Source organism: Humulus lupulus, chromosome 3 (assembly GCF_963169125.1).
Source record: "Humulus lupulus chromosome 3, drHumLupu1.1, whole genome shotgun sequence".
Taxonomy (NCBI): domain Eukaryota; kingdom Viridiplantae; phylum Streptophyta; class Magnoliopsida; order Rosales; family Cannabaceae; genus Humulus; species Humulus lupulus.
The window spans coordinates 134,428,547-134,448,146 of NC_084795.1; the positions used below are offsets into that span (position 1 = coordinate 134,428,547).

Consider the following 19,600-nt stretch of genomic DNA (forward strand, 5'->3'; position numbering starts at 1 on the left):
TAGGGCTTAGGCCCCTGTGAATGAGAACGATTATGATTATGTCTTTGATTGTTTGATTAAGCATGCTTAAATTCTCTGTATCTGGATAATTGTTAGATGATGTATGCTTGTCTACATTATCTAATTGAAAAGGCTCGACTTATAAGTCAAGGAAGGCAATAACGTGTTGAGCGCTGGTTGAAAGGCTTGACTTACAAGTCAAGGGCGGCAATAGTGCGCTGAGCGTTGGTCGAAAGGATTGACTTATAAGTCATGGGCGGCAATAACGCACTGAGCGCAGGCCGATATGGTTAGGCCTAATCAGGAGCATGGTATACGCTTGACTAACCCTATGGTCGCTTAGAAAATAAAGCGACAGGTACGCTTGGCTTACCCTAAGGCTAATTATACAGAGGATAGGGCATTGGGCCCTAGGGTAACTCTATTGTAACACTCCAAACTCCAGGGACTGTTACAGTGTGCCTTGTAAACAGTGCTAAACTCGCTAATCGAGTCATTTGGCCAAAATCGTGTAACTAAGTATGATTAGCGGGTTAGGGATTAAAAATTTTGGTTAAGATATAACGTTTCATTAGAACGTTTACTGTATACATTGGGATCCCAAAAATATAATTTCAGAGTCTATTACAGGAAAATATTTATAACAGGCCGATCTAAGCGGCAAAACAGGGTTTAACCCTAGTTCCTCTTTCAACCCTCGGCCGTGGCGGTCGAGCAGCCGCATATGTACACATCGTCACCTAATAAGCTCTCCAGCTCAAGGATGGTCCAGCTTTCTTTTGCCTTTACCTGCATCACATAGCACCTGTGAGCTGAAGCCCAGCAAGAAAACTTAATATGCTCATGAACAGTAATAACATGTCATCAAATCATAAGGCTCACGCCTAGCATATATAGCCCTATTCCAGCAGGCAAACAAATCCACGTAATGTTGAGTATAACACATCAACCAATGACCATAATAGTTATCCAGGGCTTTTAGCCCCAAATAGAAGAGTGACAGTTGTACTAGTCACTGAGGTGGGTTCCATTCCCAATAGCCATGTGACGATAGGGTCATCGGGGCTTATAGATAAGTGATCCTTTCACTAGCTTATACAAGATAGGTATCTGGTGAAATAATCACTAGCATTAACCTGTCGAGTAGATAATTGATCCTTTCACTAGCTTAAATAGGATAGGTGCATGATGACTAGTCACCAACATAAACTTCCTCATGACCATAGAGTCATAACCATGGAGTACTGCTCCCTAGCCATGTGACAAGCTGTCACCTAGGCCTTTGGCCCCGGCTCTGAGTAACTAGTCTTAGACTAGACAAGCGCTTATAAGTTTCATCGACCTTAGGGTCGGTCCAGCATTAATGCCTTAGAGTCATTCAACGTTGATATCGATTAGATCTAATCTTCATTCGACCCTGCGTTCAGGAAGCTATGCCGTTTTCAGCTATTAGGTCTGTAGTACGCGACCAGTGCCAACCCTGACTAGTCAGTGCTATATACAAGTAAGCAATGCCACCAAACATATAACATATGTCAAGTATTCGAATACAGGGAGTTCAACATGCTTACTTAACAATTACTAGCACCACTAGGATCATGCATAAACACAGAGGCTCGAGCTCTGAAAAATATCATATTCAGGATATATAGCATATCCTAATCACATGTTTCTCGTGCATTACATTTAAACATTATACATGCATCAAGAATAACCATGCATGTCCCATATACACAGGGTGCAGTTTTCTTAACTCTTGTTCGAGCAAGAATTAGAACAAGAACGACCCTTGAGAACGATCGATCCTTAATCCTTTAGCGGTCACCTAGTCATTACAAAATAAAATCTCCAATTAATGAAAACCAACCAAGACAGGGTCTTGACCTAAACCCCACTCTCGGGACCTCGAAACATGCCCACACGGTGAGTAGATTCGATCCCGAGCCTTAAGGATTGAAACCCCGAGCCAAAAACCCTTAAAAACACTCAAAACAGGGTTCTGAAGAAACAGAGTAGCGCTACAGCGCTACTCTCCTAGCGCCTCATCACTCTTCTCAAAACCACAAACCACCCTTCACTCCCTGCAGGTAGCGCTGTAGCGCCCTATACTGGGCGCTGTAGCGCTACCTTCAACCAGAAAATTCCCAGAAATCTCCTCCTTCGATTCTACCATTTCTAACCCAAACCAAAAGCATCCAAACATCAAATTAAGTCCCAAATGAACCTAAATACCACCTCCACATGTCCCAAGCATCACAACCCCAAGAACCCTAGCCAAAATTCCAACCAATTCCCCACTTTCCAACCCAAAAACCAACTGGAACTCAACTAAGAAAACATAGCAAAAGCAAAAGTTCTAATGGCTAAAAACTCACCTCAATCTCAGCAACACACCCTCTTCAATGGGGGAGCATAACCCTAGCTTATCCCAGCTTGATTCCTTGGCTTAATTCCTCAAAAAGAGCTTGGAAATTCAAAGAGAAAATGGAGGAAATACCATCAGGAGAGAAGGAAGGCAACACTCTATTTTCCTCTTCTTTCTACAGCCTTAATGTCCTATATCAATCTCTAAGGGTGAAAAGACCTAAATTCCATTAAGTCTAAAATAAAACCTTAACAAGCACCAAGGGAAAAACTGTCCTTTCGCACCTATGTCGTTAATCATAATTAACACCCTCCAATTCCCGCTATTCTCAATAATCTCAAACACCAATAAATCATATCTCATTACCCTTTAATTCCCGGTAATGCTGTAATCATTAAACTCACCCCGAGACTCACCCCAAGCCCCGAACATAATCTCGTTATGACCAGACCAAACACTTGCATTTCATGATCGTCTCATGCCGAAAGGCTTGAACAAATCCACATATAGTGTGGTACCATCAAAAACTCACCCACTTGCACGAAAATACACAATTACGCCCTCAACGGGCCAAATTACCAAAATGCCCTTATAATTAAAATACACCAATATGCATGCATTTATCATTATATAATAATATAATTTACATAAACAGGCATATGATCACTAAATAACATAATAAATCAATTATGACTCTCCCGGCCTCCTAATCAAGGTCCTAACCCTTATTAGGAAATTCGGGGTATTACATCTATAGTCTCTTATCCTAGGGCATCGAGCCCAAGGGTGACTTTATAGTCTCGTTTCCTAGGGAAACTGGCCTCGATATGACTCTATGGGCATTTATTTAGGGAAATGGGTCTCTGGTGTGACCTTGTTGTAACTTATTTGAATAGAATGCATGTGTGATTAGAGTTACTATTGCTAGGCATGCTAATTATGATTATGCAGTATGTTGTTAAGTGCTTATGATCATGTTTAATTTTTTTGTTGAGCCTTAGCTCACAGGTGCTATGTGGTGCAAGTAAGGAGAAAGGGAAGTTGGACCAGCAATGAGTTGGAGAGCTTCGGTGGCGGCATGTACATATGTGGCTGCTCGACCACCATGGCCGAGGTTTCTCAAAGGAACTATTGTTAAATCTTATTTTGCCGATTAGACCGGCTTGTTGTAACATTTTGAGTTGTAAATAACATTTTTAAATGTTTACTTTGGGATCCCATTTATGAACTTAACGGTTTAATGAAATGACTATTCCTTTCGTCCAAAAATTTTAACCCTAATCTATCAATCACATTTAGTTACACGTTTATGGTCAAATGACTCGTTTAGAGAATACACAATGTAACAGTCTTGGCTATCCAGGACGTTACAATATGTGTGTCAACTTATGTTTAGTTGGTAAGTTGCTTACAAAAAAATGGATCACCAAATCTGCTATTAAGAATGAAATGCTTCGGGTGTGGCAGTTAGAAGATAGACTTCGTATCCAGGATCTACCTGATGATCTACTCTTATTCCACTTTGATCGTGAAATTGATCTTCACAAGGTGGAATCTGGTTTGTCGTGGAATTTTGATTGAGCACTACTCCTCTTTCAAAGAACAGATGGTTTGCAATCTATTGACCCTGCTTCTTTTAAATTTTCTCCTTTCTAGATTAGAGTCCTTCGGGTTCCTTTTAGGGGTATGAATGAATTGACCACTAAGTTTATTGGGAATGAGATTGGGCGGGTTTTAGATGTTGATAAGGGTTCACTCTGTAAAAATTGCGGTCATTTTATGCTAATACGAGTATTGCTTGACATAACTCAACCTTTACTTAGAGGAATGACTCTAGCATTCAGTGCGAATGGTCCATCCTTTGAAGTTGATTTTCAATATGAAAAAACTCATTGATTTTTGCTTTCACTGTGGTCTGACACACAGTCTTTAGCTGTGATGTTTACAATGAATTACAGGAGAGGGGAGAACAAGTCATTTGCCACTATATTGCTGCACTTCGGGCACCTAATGATTGGTACCTTTCTTATCGAGTAGTCTCCCTCTCATCAAGTTCAACAGGTCGATCTATTATGCCAACTGCTCAAAGGGTTCCACTGCCTACGTTTGTTATGGCATCTCCTATCCAACGTGTCCAAAGTGAATTTTCTCTTCAACTTCCTAATAATAATGCTGAGATTCCAACAGACCAACCTATCATTCAACTAGCTAAAGATTCCAAATCGACTGGTAAACGAACAATGGTTGAAATCACTCAGCAAGCAATCAAACTTCCAAAGGTTACTTCACCTGCCTATCATGGTTTTGTACAGAAGAAAGACTCTCCTACGTCTGTCTTCAAACAAACTTTTGTGGAACCTAAGAAAAAGAATTCTATATAATTCTAGTGGTGGTCAGCGTCTGTATGGAGTTGTTAGTGTTTGTGTTCTCTTAATATTAATTATGTTTTATTTTAATATTATATTGTTTAGGCTTATATTGCTTCCTTATTAAATGGGTTCTTTCTCTTTTGGTTAGAAATGTGGTCTGTGAGTCCTGTTGTTCTACGTGAATTATTGTTAGTATTATTATTATTTAGCATTTCTCCCTGACTACTTATTTAACGACACGTGTAGCCATTTCAATTTCATTTTAATTCTACTATATTATTTTGTTGCATACTTAATGGACATTACCAAATAACGTTTGGTTTTCCTTGTACTTTATTATTAATGATAATTTTGCAACATGGGAAACTAAATATTTTGAAATTTAAATTTCAAATTGTATGTCTCTTCTTTCTTTAGGACTTTTAGTTTTCGGCATGGGTAACATGTTTGGTTATTTTGTTCACTTTTTAATGAGGAATTAGTGGCAAAAGTAGTCAATGTCTAACAAAACTTGTCATTTAGTGTACTCAATCTTTTTTTCGCGGGAAAAATATCCAATGTCATGTTCTGTTTGTATCGATCAGTACCCAACCATTAGTTGCTGACTTGGTATACGCGTGTCGCACTTCGATTGGTCCAACTCATAATATTTTTAAATTTAAATTTGAATTGAATTTAACAAAGAAAAAATCATTCAAAATACATTTCAAAGATATTTAAAACAATTAAAATACAAATATTATATAGTTAAAAAAATAAACTTTAACTCATCGGAAAAAAAAACTGATTTAGAGTTTTAGAGTTTCATAAACCATTCTAAATCCATTTTAAAAAAAAAATTATTTTCCAAAACCCTAAATCTTAAATCATCGACACATCTTTTATCATCCTCCTTTCTTTCTTCATTTCGAAAATCAAGAGCTTAGCAGGGGTGAGGCGACTTGGGGCTTTCCACACGACGGTGGCAACATGTTGGACACAAAGATGAATGATAGAGGTCACAGAGGCACAGGTCGGGGATGAGTGCCTAGGTCACCACAAATATGGGCTTCAGCGGTTTGGAGCAACGGGAAGGTCGAAATCTGGCTAGAGGTCGGATTGATAACAACGGGTTTGGATGGGCAGTGGAGCAACGTGCCAAAGATGGGCTTTGCAAGCATGGAAGAACATTGACGTGGGGCATGGACTTGTGAGGTTGAGATTGGCGCGACAATGGCCTTCGACAATGTTTGCTTCTGCAGTTTTTATTTGTGAATTGAAGAAGATGAAGAGTAAAATGTTAATGTTATGTTTTTAATGAATTTTAAAAATGGGTTAATAACCATGTACAAATGAAGAACTCTAATTAATAAAGTTAATTTTATTTGATGGGTTAAGTAATAAATTTTTGTTTTAATTTTTATTGTTTAAGAATTTAATTATTTATGTTTAATTTTAAGAATTTAAAAATGATTAAATTAATTTTTATTTAATTTTTTCTTATTTGAAATCAATATAAATGATTTAATTTTAATTTTTAATTAATCTACTTTAAATTTAATTTAAACTAATTTTTTTTAAAATATTATAAAATGGATCAATTAAATTGAGACACATGTACACCTTGTCAGCTTTTAACGGGACTGATAAACTGGGTACTGACAGATACAAAGGGAACATGACATTGGGTATTTTTCCCGCTAAAAAAATGGGTATTAAATCGTAAATTTTGTTAAACAGTCGGTATTTTATTGCTAATCCCCCCTTTTTTAATTGCTAAAAAATACTTAAGTCAGGGAATTCATCTATTTCTCTTAAGACTCTTTTTTTTCTCTCTCTCAATTCAGTGTTCTTTGCTTCTCATTTTCCCTCTGTTTTGTCATACTAACATTAATCATGATTTTTTTTATCGTGGAATGCATGTGGGTTAAATTGTCTAAAAGGAAAGCGATTTTTACGACTTCTTATTAAAGACTGCCATCTTGCTCTTCTTTTCATCTAAGAAACTCGTTTACAACAAGGATCCTTGCCTTGAATATGTGAAAAAAAAACTCTTTTCCACGGGGGTTCGAGGCTCCAAGTAATGGGTTAACTAGTAGTCTACTACTTTTATTGGTATCATCTCTACAACTTACAATCCATTCATTTAATATGCATCACATAAGTTGTTTTATCATAATACAAGATAGAAACTTATTGTTCAATTTTTGTGGATTTATGGTGACCCGGTTCAGTCCAACATGCATCTGTCATGGGAACTCCTCCAAAGAATACATTCTCAAGTTACTAGCCCTTGGTTATGTATGGGTGATTTTAATGAGATGCTAAATCATTGAGATAAAGTGAAAGGTCAATTGTGGAGAGAGTCACACTTAGATCATTTCAGACGAGTAATTTCAGATTGTGACCTCATCCTTTGGACTATGAAGGAAATCGTTTTACTTGGAAGTATGCTCTATTGACAGTGATATTTTTAAACGTCTTGATTGGGCTTTTGTTAATTTTATCTGGTCTGATTTTTTTACTTCTGTTGTTTTGTCTCCTTTAGATTGTAGTAACTCATAAACAAAAGGGATAATAGTGGCAAAAGTACCCAAAGTTTAGGTTTTGTACGCGGCATAAACCCAATGTTTATTTTTAGTGGCAATAGTACCCATAGTACCAAAAAGTGTTATTCCGTTTGGTTCCGTTTGGTTTCCTCCGTTGGTGGCATTTGGGTGTACACGTGTACGTACCAGATAATTCAAAACCTTTATTTAAATCTATTTCCAAACTAATGAAATTAAAACTATTTCCTAAAACAAATGAAAATAAATAAATGAGAGCTTTCCTTTTAAACCTTCCCCTTCACATCAAATGAAGAATAACAAAAAGCCCTAAAAAACCATTCGAACATGTCTTAGGAAGCCATTTCCATCGACTTAAAGCTCATAGAAGAAACCATCAGTCGAGGGTCTGTGGCATTTTAAATGGTAGCAAAAGGTTCATTTTCATTTTCTTCGGGTGTGCACAATCGAGGAAGGAATAGGGATGAGTTTAATTGTGTGAGCTGCGATTGTGGATTGCAATTAGTTGTGAGGACTTCATGGACCAAGCGAAATCCTAGGAGAAGGTTCAGAACTTGCTCCAGAGTGAAAGTAAGTTTCAATTTTTTTTTATTGCGTGTTGCAATAGATTGGTGATTTTTGCTTTCTGTTTTTTTTTTTAAAATTGTTGCATATATTGCTGCAATTGTAGAAATATGAAGCAAAATAGCATACTGAAATGTAAAACTAGATTGCAGCATTAAGACCAAAATCAAATTTAGATTACAAGTCATATGTCTAAACCTATTTTTCGGTGGTTGTTGTTATAGTTCTCTTTCATTTTTTTTGTTCTTAACAATCTTACAGTCTGATGGGGGTTGTGATTTATTTCGGTTGGTCGATTCAAAGTCTTCATCATCTCGAAGAGGTATGGTTCGAGGATGGGTGAAAAGGTTCGAGGCAGAGGATTGAATACATGTTAAAAATGATGTTGCTTGTAATGTTTGTGCTCATTGTAATAATGGGATAATAGTTATTATTACTTGGGGAAAAATAATTTGTATTGTAATTGTTTTAGTTATATTATGGATCCTAAAGTAGTGTTGGTGTTTGGTTTGTAAAATGTAAACATTTGAGGCATCCTTATTGGCCTCTGTATTGTAATTATGTTAGTTTTGAATGAATGCAATTTGGTGAATCTTGTTAGTCTTTATATTTGGTGCACTAGATAAAAACTCAAGTGTTATATATTTTGCAAATTGGTTTTCTTGTTTCTCAATGGAATTGACAGAGAAAAGAAGTGCATTAGTACTATTTCTTAATGATGTTCAACAACCTCTTGTAATGTTAAAAACATATTTTTTTGCAAGAAAGATAATGCAATATATATTAGCTTCCTCTTGAAAAAATACATGATGTTTTTGGTTACAAACCAGAAATTATAGAGGAGTGACCTAATAACATATGTCATCTATTACATCTGTTATAGTTCAGTAAAAAGGCTATTGCCTAAACCCGATTACATAAAACTAAACAGATACAAAAACTTAGGCTATTGCATAAAACAGATATGTTGATTACAAAAAAAAAAATTGTCCATCTGGTTTTACTGTTGCTGAGATTGTTGTGGTTTGGTTTGTGAGGTTGAACCACCTTGTTCAGCCTCCCTTGCTTGTTGCTTAGCTCTTCTAATGTTTCTTTTCACAATTGATGGGGTTGGATTTGTCTTCGGTGGCCTTCCCATTATTTTTCCTTTAACATTCTGCATGAGTATGAAAGGTAATAACATTAGTAGCCCCTCTATTTTGCTTCAATAGATTGCTACAACTGTAGCAATTAGAAGCAGTAAGATACCATATTTCAGATTACATATCTGATTACTAAACCAAATTACAAGCAATAATTTCATACCAACTTAACATACAAACCAGATTTCACCATATTTTAACATAATTAAACATTTATACCTGATCCTTTACTGGATTCTTACAAGAACGCTTTGAGTGCCCTACTGACCCACAATTGCTACAATGGTTAGGCTGGCCTACACTACTTGCTTTAGTTGCAGTGGCTGGTGGAGGCTCATCTGTTTCCCTCCTTCGAGATTTTTTTGGCCTCCTAGGCAACACGGTTTCTGATGGTGGGTATATGGAATTTTGGCCTACATCTGGCCATTTATCAAGTGAGGGCATTGGTTCTATGATGCCAATGTATTGAGCCAAAAGGGTGTCCTTCTTATAAGCAACATCAACGAAGCCCATGATATTGAGATTACCACTCCATATGGCAGATAAGGCATGCCCACATGGTATCTCAGAGAGTTGGAAAAGTCTGCAAGTGCAGACCTTCTCAACCAGATTCAAAGAAAAATAATCGAAGTCTTTATACTGCACCTGGAACCTATGAGCATCAGCCCTCGTGCATTGACAATCCCTAGCAACTAATTTATTCTTTTCTCTCACTTTCATGATCCTTTTCCCCACAGGCTGCACCCATTTTCTTACACTCTCTCGTTTCACATAGTACCTATTCATCAACCAATACCTAATTTTCTCAAGCAAAGTGATAATGGGCTTCTCTCTTGCATCCAATATTGCAGCGTTGAAGCTTTCACAGAGGTTGTTCAATAGCATGTCGCATTTAACATCGGTTTTGAAATGACTTTTGGACCATTCAGAGGGACTTTTCTTCATTAGCCAATCAAAGGCCTTCTCATTAACACCCTTCAGTTCAGCCATCTTTCTCTTGAATTCTTCAGGTGTGGATGCTCGCACACATGCCCATAATATTTGTAATAGCAATAAACCAGGGAACTCCTTCTTGAAGTTAGAATGTAAATGCCTCACGCAGAATCTGATCTCTGCACCTTCAAAGAGAGTGGACAAGGAATTTGATAAGCCTTTCTGCCTATAACTGATCATTGTAAAATTTCTATGATCTACCTCACACAAATCCTCCTCCAGTAGAGTCAGAAACCATGTCCATGTTTCAGTGTTTTCCTTTTCACATATTGCATAAGGAACTGGGAACATAGAGTTCTCAGCATCAATACCAACAGCTGGAAGTAGTATCCCTTTGCAATACCCCTTTAAAAAACATCCATCCAAGCCAACCAAAGGCCTACAAGACTTAAAGCAATCTTTACATGCTTTTAAGCATATGTAGACCCTCTCAAACACCCTCTTATCAACCACCATATTGCTTTTAATAATGGTAGTGCTGCCTGGCATCAATTTCATTAGTTGTTTGCAATAATCATCAAGCACTCCATATTGCTCAGCCACAGATCCCTCAAGCATTAGCCGAGCCTTATTCTTTGCAGCATAAAATATGTGTCTACTAGTGTGAGAAAACTTACTGTTTGAAGTGAGTTCCTTGAATTTTGCATAGTGCATGTTTGGGTTCACTCTGAATTGGGGTAAGAAGTGTTTTTCCAACCAAGGTGTAACGCCGTGGATAGCCAGGACCACTACATTGTGTACTTATAAAAGTGCAAGACTTGCTAATCAAGTCATTAATTTAAAAACGTGTCACTAAACATGTCTGAGCTAGGGTTAAAAAGGTTTTGGTCTCAAAAGTTTCATTTTATATAATTAAGCAGTTATATGCATGGGATCCCAAAAGTAACAGAGTTTAAAAGTTGGATTACAGACTCCCAAAAATACAGTCAACTGTCAGCCATACTCAGGAAAAATGAACAATTTCTGGGTCTCACGTCCCCGCCTAAACCTCAACCATGGCGGCCGAGCAGCTGGCCATGTACATTCCGCTCGCAGAGCTCTCCTACTCAAGGCTGATCAAATTTGCCATTGCCTTTACCTGCACCACGTAGCACCCGTGAGCCAAGGCCCAGCAAGAAAACATGATGTGCAACACAAGCAGTAATAACAGATAATAAACTCACTAAGCATTAACTCTCATCATATAATCCACATTACTCATTCAGAATAAATTCAGAATCATGGATGCAATCAAACACTTATAACACTCTCATATCACATAATAATCAGGGCCGACAACTTAGGCCGCACCCTCTGTTTACCCCACTGACTCCGGCCCGCTTAAACCGATCTCAGTGCATATTAAGTTGTCCTTGGCTACCAGTGGCCAAGTCGCGCCCTGTGCGCTAGTGTAACCCTTGGCACTCTTAGGCCGTTGGTTCACTAATTAGCTTGCATGGCATAATACCATCTTTTCAAGCATACATAATAGGGAACCCTTAGTCCCATCACAGATATTCAACCAGGTGCAGTTTTCTTACTTTTGATCTTTGTAGTTTTGGATTACGAGCAACGCTCCTCAAACACGATCCGTTCCCGAGACTAAACTTTTATCTCCTAGTCAAAACCAAGGTATAGGGTTCCATTAATATTCAAATAAGGGTTTCCAGATACAAAACTAACTTCCAGATATCCGAATTCCACCAAGCACAGTGGTGAAATCAATCCCGAGCATTCTAGACTACATTCCCATGCCTAAGATCCCCAAATGTTCAAGTGTGAACCCAAGGGCTGCAGCCCTTGAAGCTTAGCCGTGGCCCTATCCTCAAAACAGAACCAAGGGCAAGCCTAAAAGAAGACACGCATTGCGGCCCTTGCCTTGGGCGCCGCGACGCTCACCCTTGGCCGAGCCCTCCTGGCTCATCTTCATCCTAGGGCCGTAGCGCTCTAGAACAGAGCTGCGACCCTTCCCTTCGTGCCCAGAAAAACCACCATTACCAACATCTAAACCTCATCTAAAGCCATCCCAAAGCTCTTCAATTCAAAACCCTTTAATCACAACACTTTTATCATGATTCTAACAACACATCCCAACAGAAATTCAACTCAAAAATCCACTAGAATCCCATTTCCAATTTCTGAAACTCAAGAACCTCAAACACTAAAACCAACCATACAAACTCAGATTAAAACCTCTAAATTACGAATTGAGACTTACCTCTTCTGCTGAACCACTTCTCCAAGCCAAATCCAAGCTAATTCCTAAGCTTTTCCTCCTTAATTCTACTCTTAAACATCAAAACCACAATTACCTCAATACCCAGCCAAAACCCAGAATTTCTAACCACAGAAAAGGAAACTCAGTGCTTACCTTAGTCCTAATTAATTTCTTGATTGATTCTTGAGCTAAGCCTCTAAATCACTCCTGAATTCCTCTGAGTTCCCAGCTCAAATTCCAGCAAATTTCCTTTGTTTCCTTCTTAAGTTTTCCTTGAGAGAGTATAGAGAGCAAGGCTGAGAATAAAGGTCGATTTTATTTTCTGTCTACTGTTTTCTATTTCTTTAGCCTAATCTTATCCCATTAAGTCAATCCTGAGGCTCGGGGTGCCGGAAACGTCCCCGAGGGCAAAACGGTAAAATTCCCCAATATTCCCGCCTAGACTTCCTAACCTCAAATATATCTCCATATATTTATTTTCATAACCTGATAGTCTAAATAACCACCCGATACCTAAAATACTCCCGACTTATCCAAAGTCAACTATTAAGCCCTGTTGTGACTTTTCCCTGCTATCTAGCCCTAGGATCGCCTCGAGTCGTGCTCTGCAAACCTACCCACATAATAATGTGGTTCTCACATTACCATATATATATCACATTAATACCAATACAATCATACAATCATTATTAATCATATAATTATGCATTTAAATCAATATATTCATGCAAACCATATTTAACCCAATTATGCCCTCCCAGCACACTAATCAAGACCCTTAAGCCTCATTAGCGAATTTGGGGTCGTTACACAAGGTGCATCCACCAGCTTGCTATTCAACCTAATCCTGTAGCTGTGTTCATCCACCAAGGTGTTAATCTGAAATGTCAAATTATCTCTCTTTAGGACTCGAGCATACAAAGACCACCCACAGCCTGTGGCCTTACAAATAGCCTTTAACTTTGTATGATTATTGAAGAGGTAGTTGAATTCTCTGTATTTGCTTATGAAGTGTTCCTTTAGAGCTTCTCTAAGCTGTTCAACACTTGCAAATTCCAACCCAACAATAAACTTGAAATCAGCCCATTCATCAATAGGTACAAATTTCCTTCTACTTCTCCTAGGAATAAGCTCATCATCATAACTGTTTAGGCTGTTTAGATCTTCCTCATCTTCGTATCCATCTGAAATTTCCCCATCTACTTGAGTGTATACTTCATTCACAGTGCTCCACCATTGACTTGTTGGTGTTATGTTGTTCTCTTGCTGCCTAACTTCCTCTTCATCTAGGGCATATTCTGGTTCCATAAAGTAACCTTCATTGGGCTGAGGTATATTAGGCCTCGATGACTGACCTAAATCACCAACTTCTTGGGCTTCTGATAGGGCCCCATGCTGACCATGGCCCAAATTCTCCACTTGTGTATCCACTGGCTCTTCCATATCATCACCATCATCCTCACCATAATCCTCATTAGCAACATCTTCATAAACAACCTCCCTAGTTTCATGCTCATTAGGAATATTAGAATCACTAACATACACACTCACACAACTATAACCCCATAACTGCATATCATCAAACATCTCCAGTACATCTTTATCACTGCAAAACTTTTACCATCTTTTATTGCTTGATTTTTTTGATACAAACCAGAAATTAAATGGAAGTTGGTATCCAAGCTCTTTCACCAATCTTTCCATGTCCAATAGACCAAAGAGGCCATACTCACAACCATCAAAAAAGGACACACGTCCACCCTCATATTTTCTATCCCCATCAATATTTGACCATGTTCTCCCATGATGCACCACTAAAGTTAACATTCCAGAATTTATTCCTATCCATTTAAAACAAAAACCAATGTCAAAATTTATCTAGGTTAGTCAAACATTAATGCATTCACCTAACTTTGACTATTACACATAAAACAAAACCAATTAAAAACAAAAAAAAAAACTAAATAAATAAATAAAACCACAAACACCCAAAACAGAATATGTGGGACATAACAACATCTACTTTTGTTTAGTTTTGGGATAGCACACCAAAGCATCTGATGCTACAAACCATGAAAATAACAAAAAAATATGTGTCTACTAGTGTGGGGCAGCACACCAAAGCATCCCATCAAATAGAGCTTCGACAAAAACAAAATAGAACATAAAAACTTACCATATCTGGGACCAGGCTCTGAAGCAAGCCTCCACGGCATCGTCAGGAGAAGTCACTGTCGAAATGGGTTAGGTGGTGGTTGGAACAGCTCGAGTTTCAAACTCAGGCAAAGTTACCATCGAAATGGTGAAGGTGGTGGTCGGTCGGAACACTTAGAGGGTTTCAGACACAACTTTGGGTATTTTGGGTTCCTATCGTGTTACAAAAGGAAAGCTACCATTTATTTATTTTCATTTGTTTTAGGAAATACTTTTAATTTCATTATTTTGGAAATAGATTTAAATAAAGGTTCTGAATTATCTGGTGTGTACACATGTACACCCAGATGACACCAACGGAGGAAACCAAACGGAACTAAACGTAATAACACTTTTTGGTAATATGGATACTATTGCCACTAAAAATAAACATTGAGTTTATGTCGCGTACAAAACCCAAACTTTGGGTACTTTTGCCACTATTATCCCTAAACAAAACAAAGCTTAAAAGAAATAAATTATCAAACACATACAAAGTAGTAATGTATATGCAAACCAAAAAAATATGAACAATGAAATGGCATAAATTAATCAAAGAATAGAGAAGGAGAGACACAAAGATTATCCTGGTTCAGTCACCAATATAGTGACCTAATCGAGCTCTTCCCAATCTGGGAGTTCCGTTTTGTATTCAGTTAGTTACAGACACCAATATTCTCGAGTACACCTCCGAGCTACTCCAATGGAGTTGTCTTCAACACCTCTGTTCTAATCTCAAGAACAAAGTCTCTCACATACAACTCCTTTACTTGCTCATGTAAACACACTCTATCTCTCTCTATCAATACAAACAGATGACTCTCTCTCAAGCTGGTTGTTACTCATATTTATAAGGAGAGTAACAGAACCAGTTACAAGAGTCGACTAGTAACAGAAAAATAGATGAGTAGGTGAACTCTAACTAACTAACAATCTAACTGTTTAACAATCTTTTTGTGGATTACAAATACTACAAATTCTTCCTTAATTCATAATAAGATGAGAAAAAAAGGGAAACTAGTTGGGAAGGAATCCAGTTTATTAGCTTGCTCCAAAATTCATCAGCTCTAAACAAAGTTGAAACTTGCTAATACTTAACACTTTGGTTCCAATATCTGCGGGGTTCTCATCACTTGCAACCTTTTCAAGTTCAATTTCTCCACTCTCTATCTTGTCTCTTATCCAAAACAATCTCATGTATATATGTTTGGATCTTTCATGGTAAACTGGATTTTTACTCAAATATATAGCAGATTGACTATCTCAGTATATCACTGCTTTGTCTTCTGTCATTTGAATTTCTCTAAGAAATTCCTTTATCTAAATTACTTATTTGAAGGCTTTAGCTGTTGCAATAAACTCAACTTCTGTGGTGGAGAGTCCCACTACGAGTTGGAGCTGTGATTTCCAGCCAACACAACACTCATTCGACAAAAAATAGAAGTTTTTTAATGATTTTCTTGTGTCCTTATTGGCAACATAATCAGAATCCACAAATCCATTTAAACTTATCTTCTCTCCATTATTTCTAAACAATAAGCCATGATTCAAAGTTGACATCAGATATCTTAGTAACCATTTCATTCCATTCCAATGCTCTTGACCCAGATTTGACATGTATTGGCTTAGAGTGCTCATTGCATACATTAGATATGGTTGAGTGCTCACCATTGAGTACATTACACTTCCAATTGCCTTTGCATAGGGTACATTAGTCATCTTTCTTCTCTCTTCAATTGTCTTAGGCAATTGTTTTGTAGAAAAAGAAAAATGTCCTGCTATAGGTAAACCAATCGCTTTAGCATCTGTCATGTTGAACTTTCTGAGTATATCTTTCACATACTTCTCTTGCGATAGCATTAACATCTGTGCCTTTCTTTTCCTCATGATATGTATCCTCATAATTTTTATTGCAACTCCTAAATCCTTCATTTAAAATTCACCTTTTAGCACATTCTTCAGTTTGTTGATATGATCCCAATCCTTACTCATTATAAGCATATCATCCACGTAAATGAGAATAAAGGTTTCAGGTGAAGTGTTCAGGTTTGAGTAGTATAAAAAAGTATCATATTTTGATCTTGAGTATCCAAATCTTGTCAACACCGAGTCAAACTTTTTGTACCATAACCTTGGTGACTGCTTGAGACCATATAAGGATTTTCTTAATAAGCAAACTAGTTCTTCCTTCTCTGACCTCCTCTCAAATCCTTCTGGTTGGCTCATAAAGATAGTGTCTTCAAGCTTTCCATTTAAGAAACTAGTCTTGACATCAAGCTTCTCTATTTCCCAATCCTTTTGAACTGCAAGGGCAATCATTATTCGGATTGTCTTCAATTTAACTACTGGTGAGAAGATCTTTGTGTAATCCACTCCTTCTTTTTTATTGTATCCTTTTGCCACTAAGCAAGCCTTATATCTCTTTGGTTCATTCTCTGACATTTCATCTTTAATTTTGAAAATCCATTTGTTGCTGATAACCTTCTGCCCAGCTTGTCTTGTTACCAATTCCCATGTTTTGTTCTCCTTTAATGAGCTGAGTTCTTCAAGCATTGCTTCTCTCCATTTGTCTGCATCTTTGCTACTGACTGCTTCTTTAAAATTCTTGGGTACTTCCTCCTTAGACTCATGCTTCATTGACAAAGCATAAGCTATGATGTCGGCTTCAGCATACTTGGTTGGGGGTCTTATTTCTCTGTGTGTACGGTCTCGAGCCAGCAGGTAGTTACTAAGGTCATCTTTTCCTTCTTGAAGTTTAGCTTCCTCCTTCTTTTCTGTCAAGGTGTATTGGCTGTTATCTGGCTGTTCTAATATGGCTTCTTTCCCATCATGGTCTTCATGTTCTGGTTTAGTTTTGCCACCTGAAACATCAAGAAAAATACCCTTCTCATTTCCTTTAAAAGGAAAATTTTCTTCATTAAATATGACATCCCTACTAATTACAATCTTATTTCTTTCTAATGACAGCAATCTATAGCCTTTGACACCATTTGGATAGCCTAAGAAAATGCATTTAAATTGATCTCTTACTCAATTTGTCTTCAACATTATGAGCATATGCATCACAGCCAAAAAAATTTAAATGAGAAAGAGGTGGGGGCTTACCAGTCCATAATTCTTCAGGTGATTTCATTTGATTTACACGGCTTGGACTTCTATTAATTAAGTAACATGCAGTATACAAAGCTTCCCCCAAAAAATGTTTCTTTAAACCTGATTCAAGCAACAAGCACCTAACTTTATTTAATAGAGTTCTATTCATTCTCTCTGCTATCCCATTTCGCTATGGGGTTCTTGCTACTATTTTATGTCTTTGTATACCATGTTTTGAGAAAAATTCATTAAAATCCTGGTTTACAAATTTAAGCCATTGTCTGTCCTAAGAGTTTTTATTTGTCTATTAGTTTGAGTTTCTATAAACAATTTCCATTCTTTGAATTTTTTTTAAGCATTCATGTTTATATTTTAAAAGAAAGACCCAAACTTTTCTACTGAAGTCATCTACAATAGAAATGAAATATTGATTACCTCCTTGTATTTTGATTCGACTGGCACCCCACAAATCTGCATGTATATATTCCAGCACATGTTTTGCTATGTAGTGGCTGTTGGTAAACTTGATTCTGTGCTGTTTACCGTGCACACAAATTTCACAGAAAGTTAAGTTAGCATGTGTATAGTTTCCTAATAATCCTTGCTTAGATAACTCTACCAATCCCTACTTACTAATGTGTCCCATGCGTGCATGAAAAATCTTTGTATCTGAATTGCACTTGTTAATTGTTGCTACAAGTGCTGGTGCCACAATTTCACCATCAAGTATGTATAAGCCATTTCTCTTGGTCCCTTTCATCACTAACAAAGCACCCTTTGAGATTCTCATATTTCAATTATTGATCTTGTAACCATAGCCATCATCATCCAAAGTCCCTAGTGAGATGAGATTTCATTTTAGATCTGGTATATGCCGAACTTTAGTTAGTGTCATGATAGATCCATCAAAACTCTTTATTACAATAGAACTTATTCCAATTACTTGGCACTTGTGGTCATTTCCCATTACCACACTGCCACCATTTATCTGTATATAATCAGTGAACCAATCTCTTCTTGGACTCATATGGAATGTACATCCACTGTCTAAAATCTGTTCATTTTGATCTTTCTTGAACGTGCTAGTATGTGCCACTCCATTTGTCTTTGTTGATTCTAACTATGTTGATGTAACAGTGAACACATCTCCATCAAAGTTGTAGTCTTTATCTGCTAATGCGGAAAAATCCTCTTCATTTCGTCTTCTTCCTTCTTCTTTTTCTTTTTAAGTTCCCAAAAAAATTTGATCAAATGACCTACTTTTCCACAGTGATGGTACTTTCTTGTTTCTCTGTTTCTTCACTTAGATCTTGAAGAATTTATGTGTGGCCCTCTTGAGTGATTTCTTTTTGTGAGCCTTCCTCGAGCCATCAAGGCCTCATCTTTGTTTGTCTCTTGCCTTGCTGCCTTTTGCCAAGTGAGTTCAAATGCTCCCATAACATCATCAAGCGTAAGTGTGCCCCTGCTGTACATAATGACTGTTCGAAGCTCCTTGAACTAATCAGGTAGTCCGTTGAGGAGAATTACTACCTGGTCTTCTTCCTGAATGTTTTCACCCATGTTTGTAAGAGCCAAGACAATTTTATTTAACTCATCAAGATTTTGATCTAATGAATTAGATGCATTCATTTTAAATCCATAATACTTCCCTTTCAAGAAGATCTTGGTTGTTGTTGTCTTTGCCAAGTAAAGTTGTATCAGCTTGTTCCAAATTCCTAGAGTTGTCTTCTCGCTAATGACCTGCCTCAGAACATTATCTGAGAGATTCATTATGATTGCTTATCTAGCTTGTTTGACGATAATATTATCTTCATCCTTTCCCTCTATCTCTGGTTTCTTCTCTGGCTTTTCTTCTAGAGCCGAGTTTAGTTTCTAGTAAATCAAGATTACCATTATCTTTTCCTTCCACAAGCTAAAGTCTTCGGACTTGTCGAATTTCTCTAAATAAAATCTTGCTGAAGATGATGCCATTCTTGATTCTTGTTTTGATTCAACTGAGTTCTTGCTTGCTCAATAAGCCTGGATCTTTGATGCAACTGTAGTAACTCAGAAACAAAACAAACCTTAACAGAAACACAATATCAAACACATACAAAGCAGTAATGTATATGCAAACCAGAAAAATATGAACAATGAAA

At 37.3% G+C, this 19,600-nt stretch overlaps 1 protein-coding gene across 1 annotated transcript; it reads right to left on the reverse strand.

Annotated features, from left to right (window-relative positions):
* Nucleotides 1-8,844: 8,844 nt before the first annotated feature.
* LOC133825070 (uncharacterized) lies at nucleotides 8,845-15,566 on the reverse strand. The gene is made up of 5 exons (XM_062258066.1): nucleotides 15,464-15,566; nucleotides 13,831-14,017; nucleotides 12,987-13,782; nucleotides 9,206-10,612; nucleotides 8,845-9,000 (listed from the first exon to the last, which is right to left on the reverse strand). Exons 1-5 carry the CDS (start codon nucleotides 15,564-15,566, stop codon nucleotides 8,845-8,847), a joined length of 2,649 nt encoding a protein of 882 aa, XP_062114050.1.
* Nucleotides 15,567-19,600: the final 4,034 nt, after the last annotated feature.

Coding starts and splice junctions, on each gene's coding strand:
- LOC133825070 (XM_062258066.1), bottom strand. CDS start 15,566: ATGAGATTGTTTTGGATAAGAGACAAGATAGAGAGTGGAGAAATTGAA. Junction 14,018..15,463: donor TATTGGAACCAAAGTGTTAA/GTATTAGCAAGT, acceptor TTAAATGGATAG/GAATAAATTCTGGAATGTTA. Junction 13,783..13,830: donor CAACTTCCATTTAATTTCTG/GTTTGTATCAAA, acceptor AAAGTTTTGCAG/TGATAAAGATGTACTGGAGA.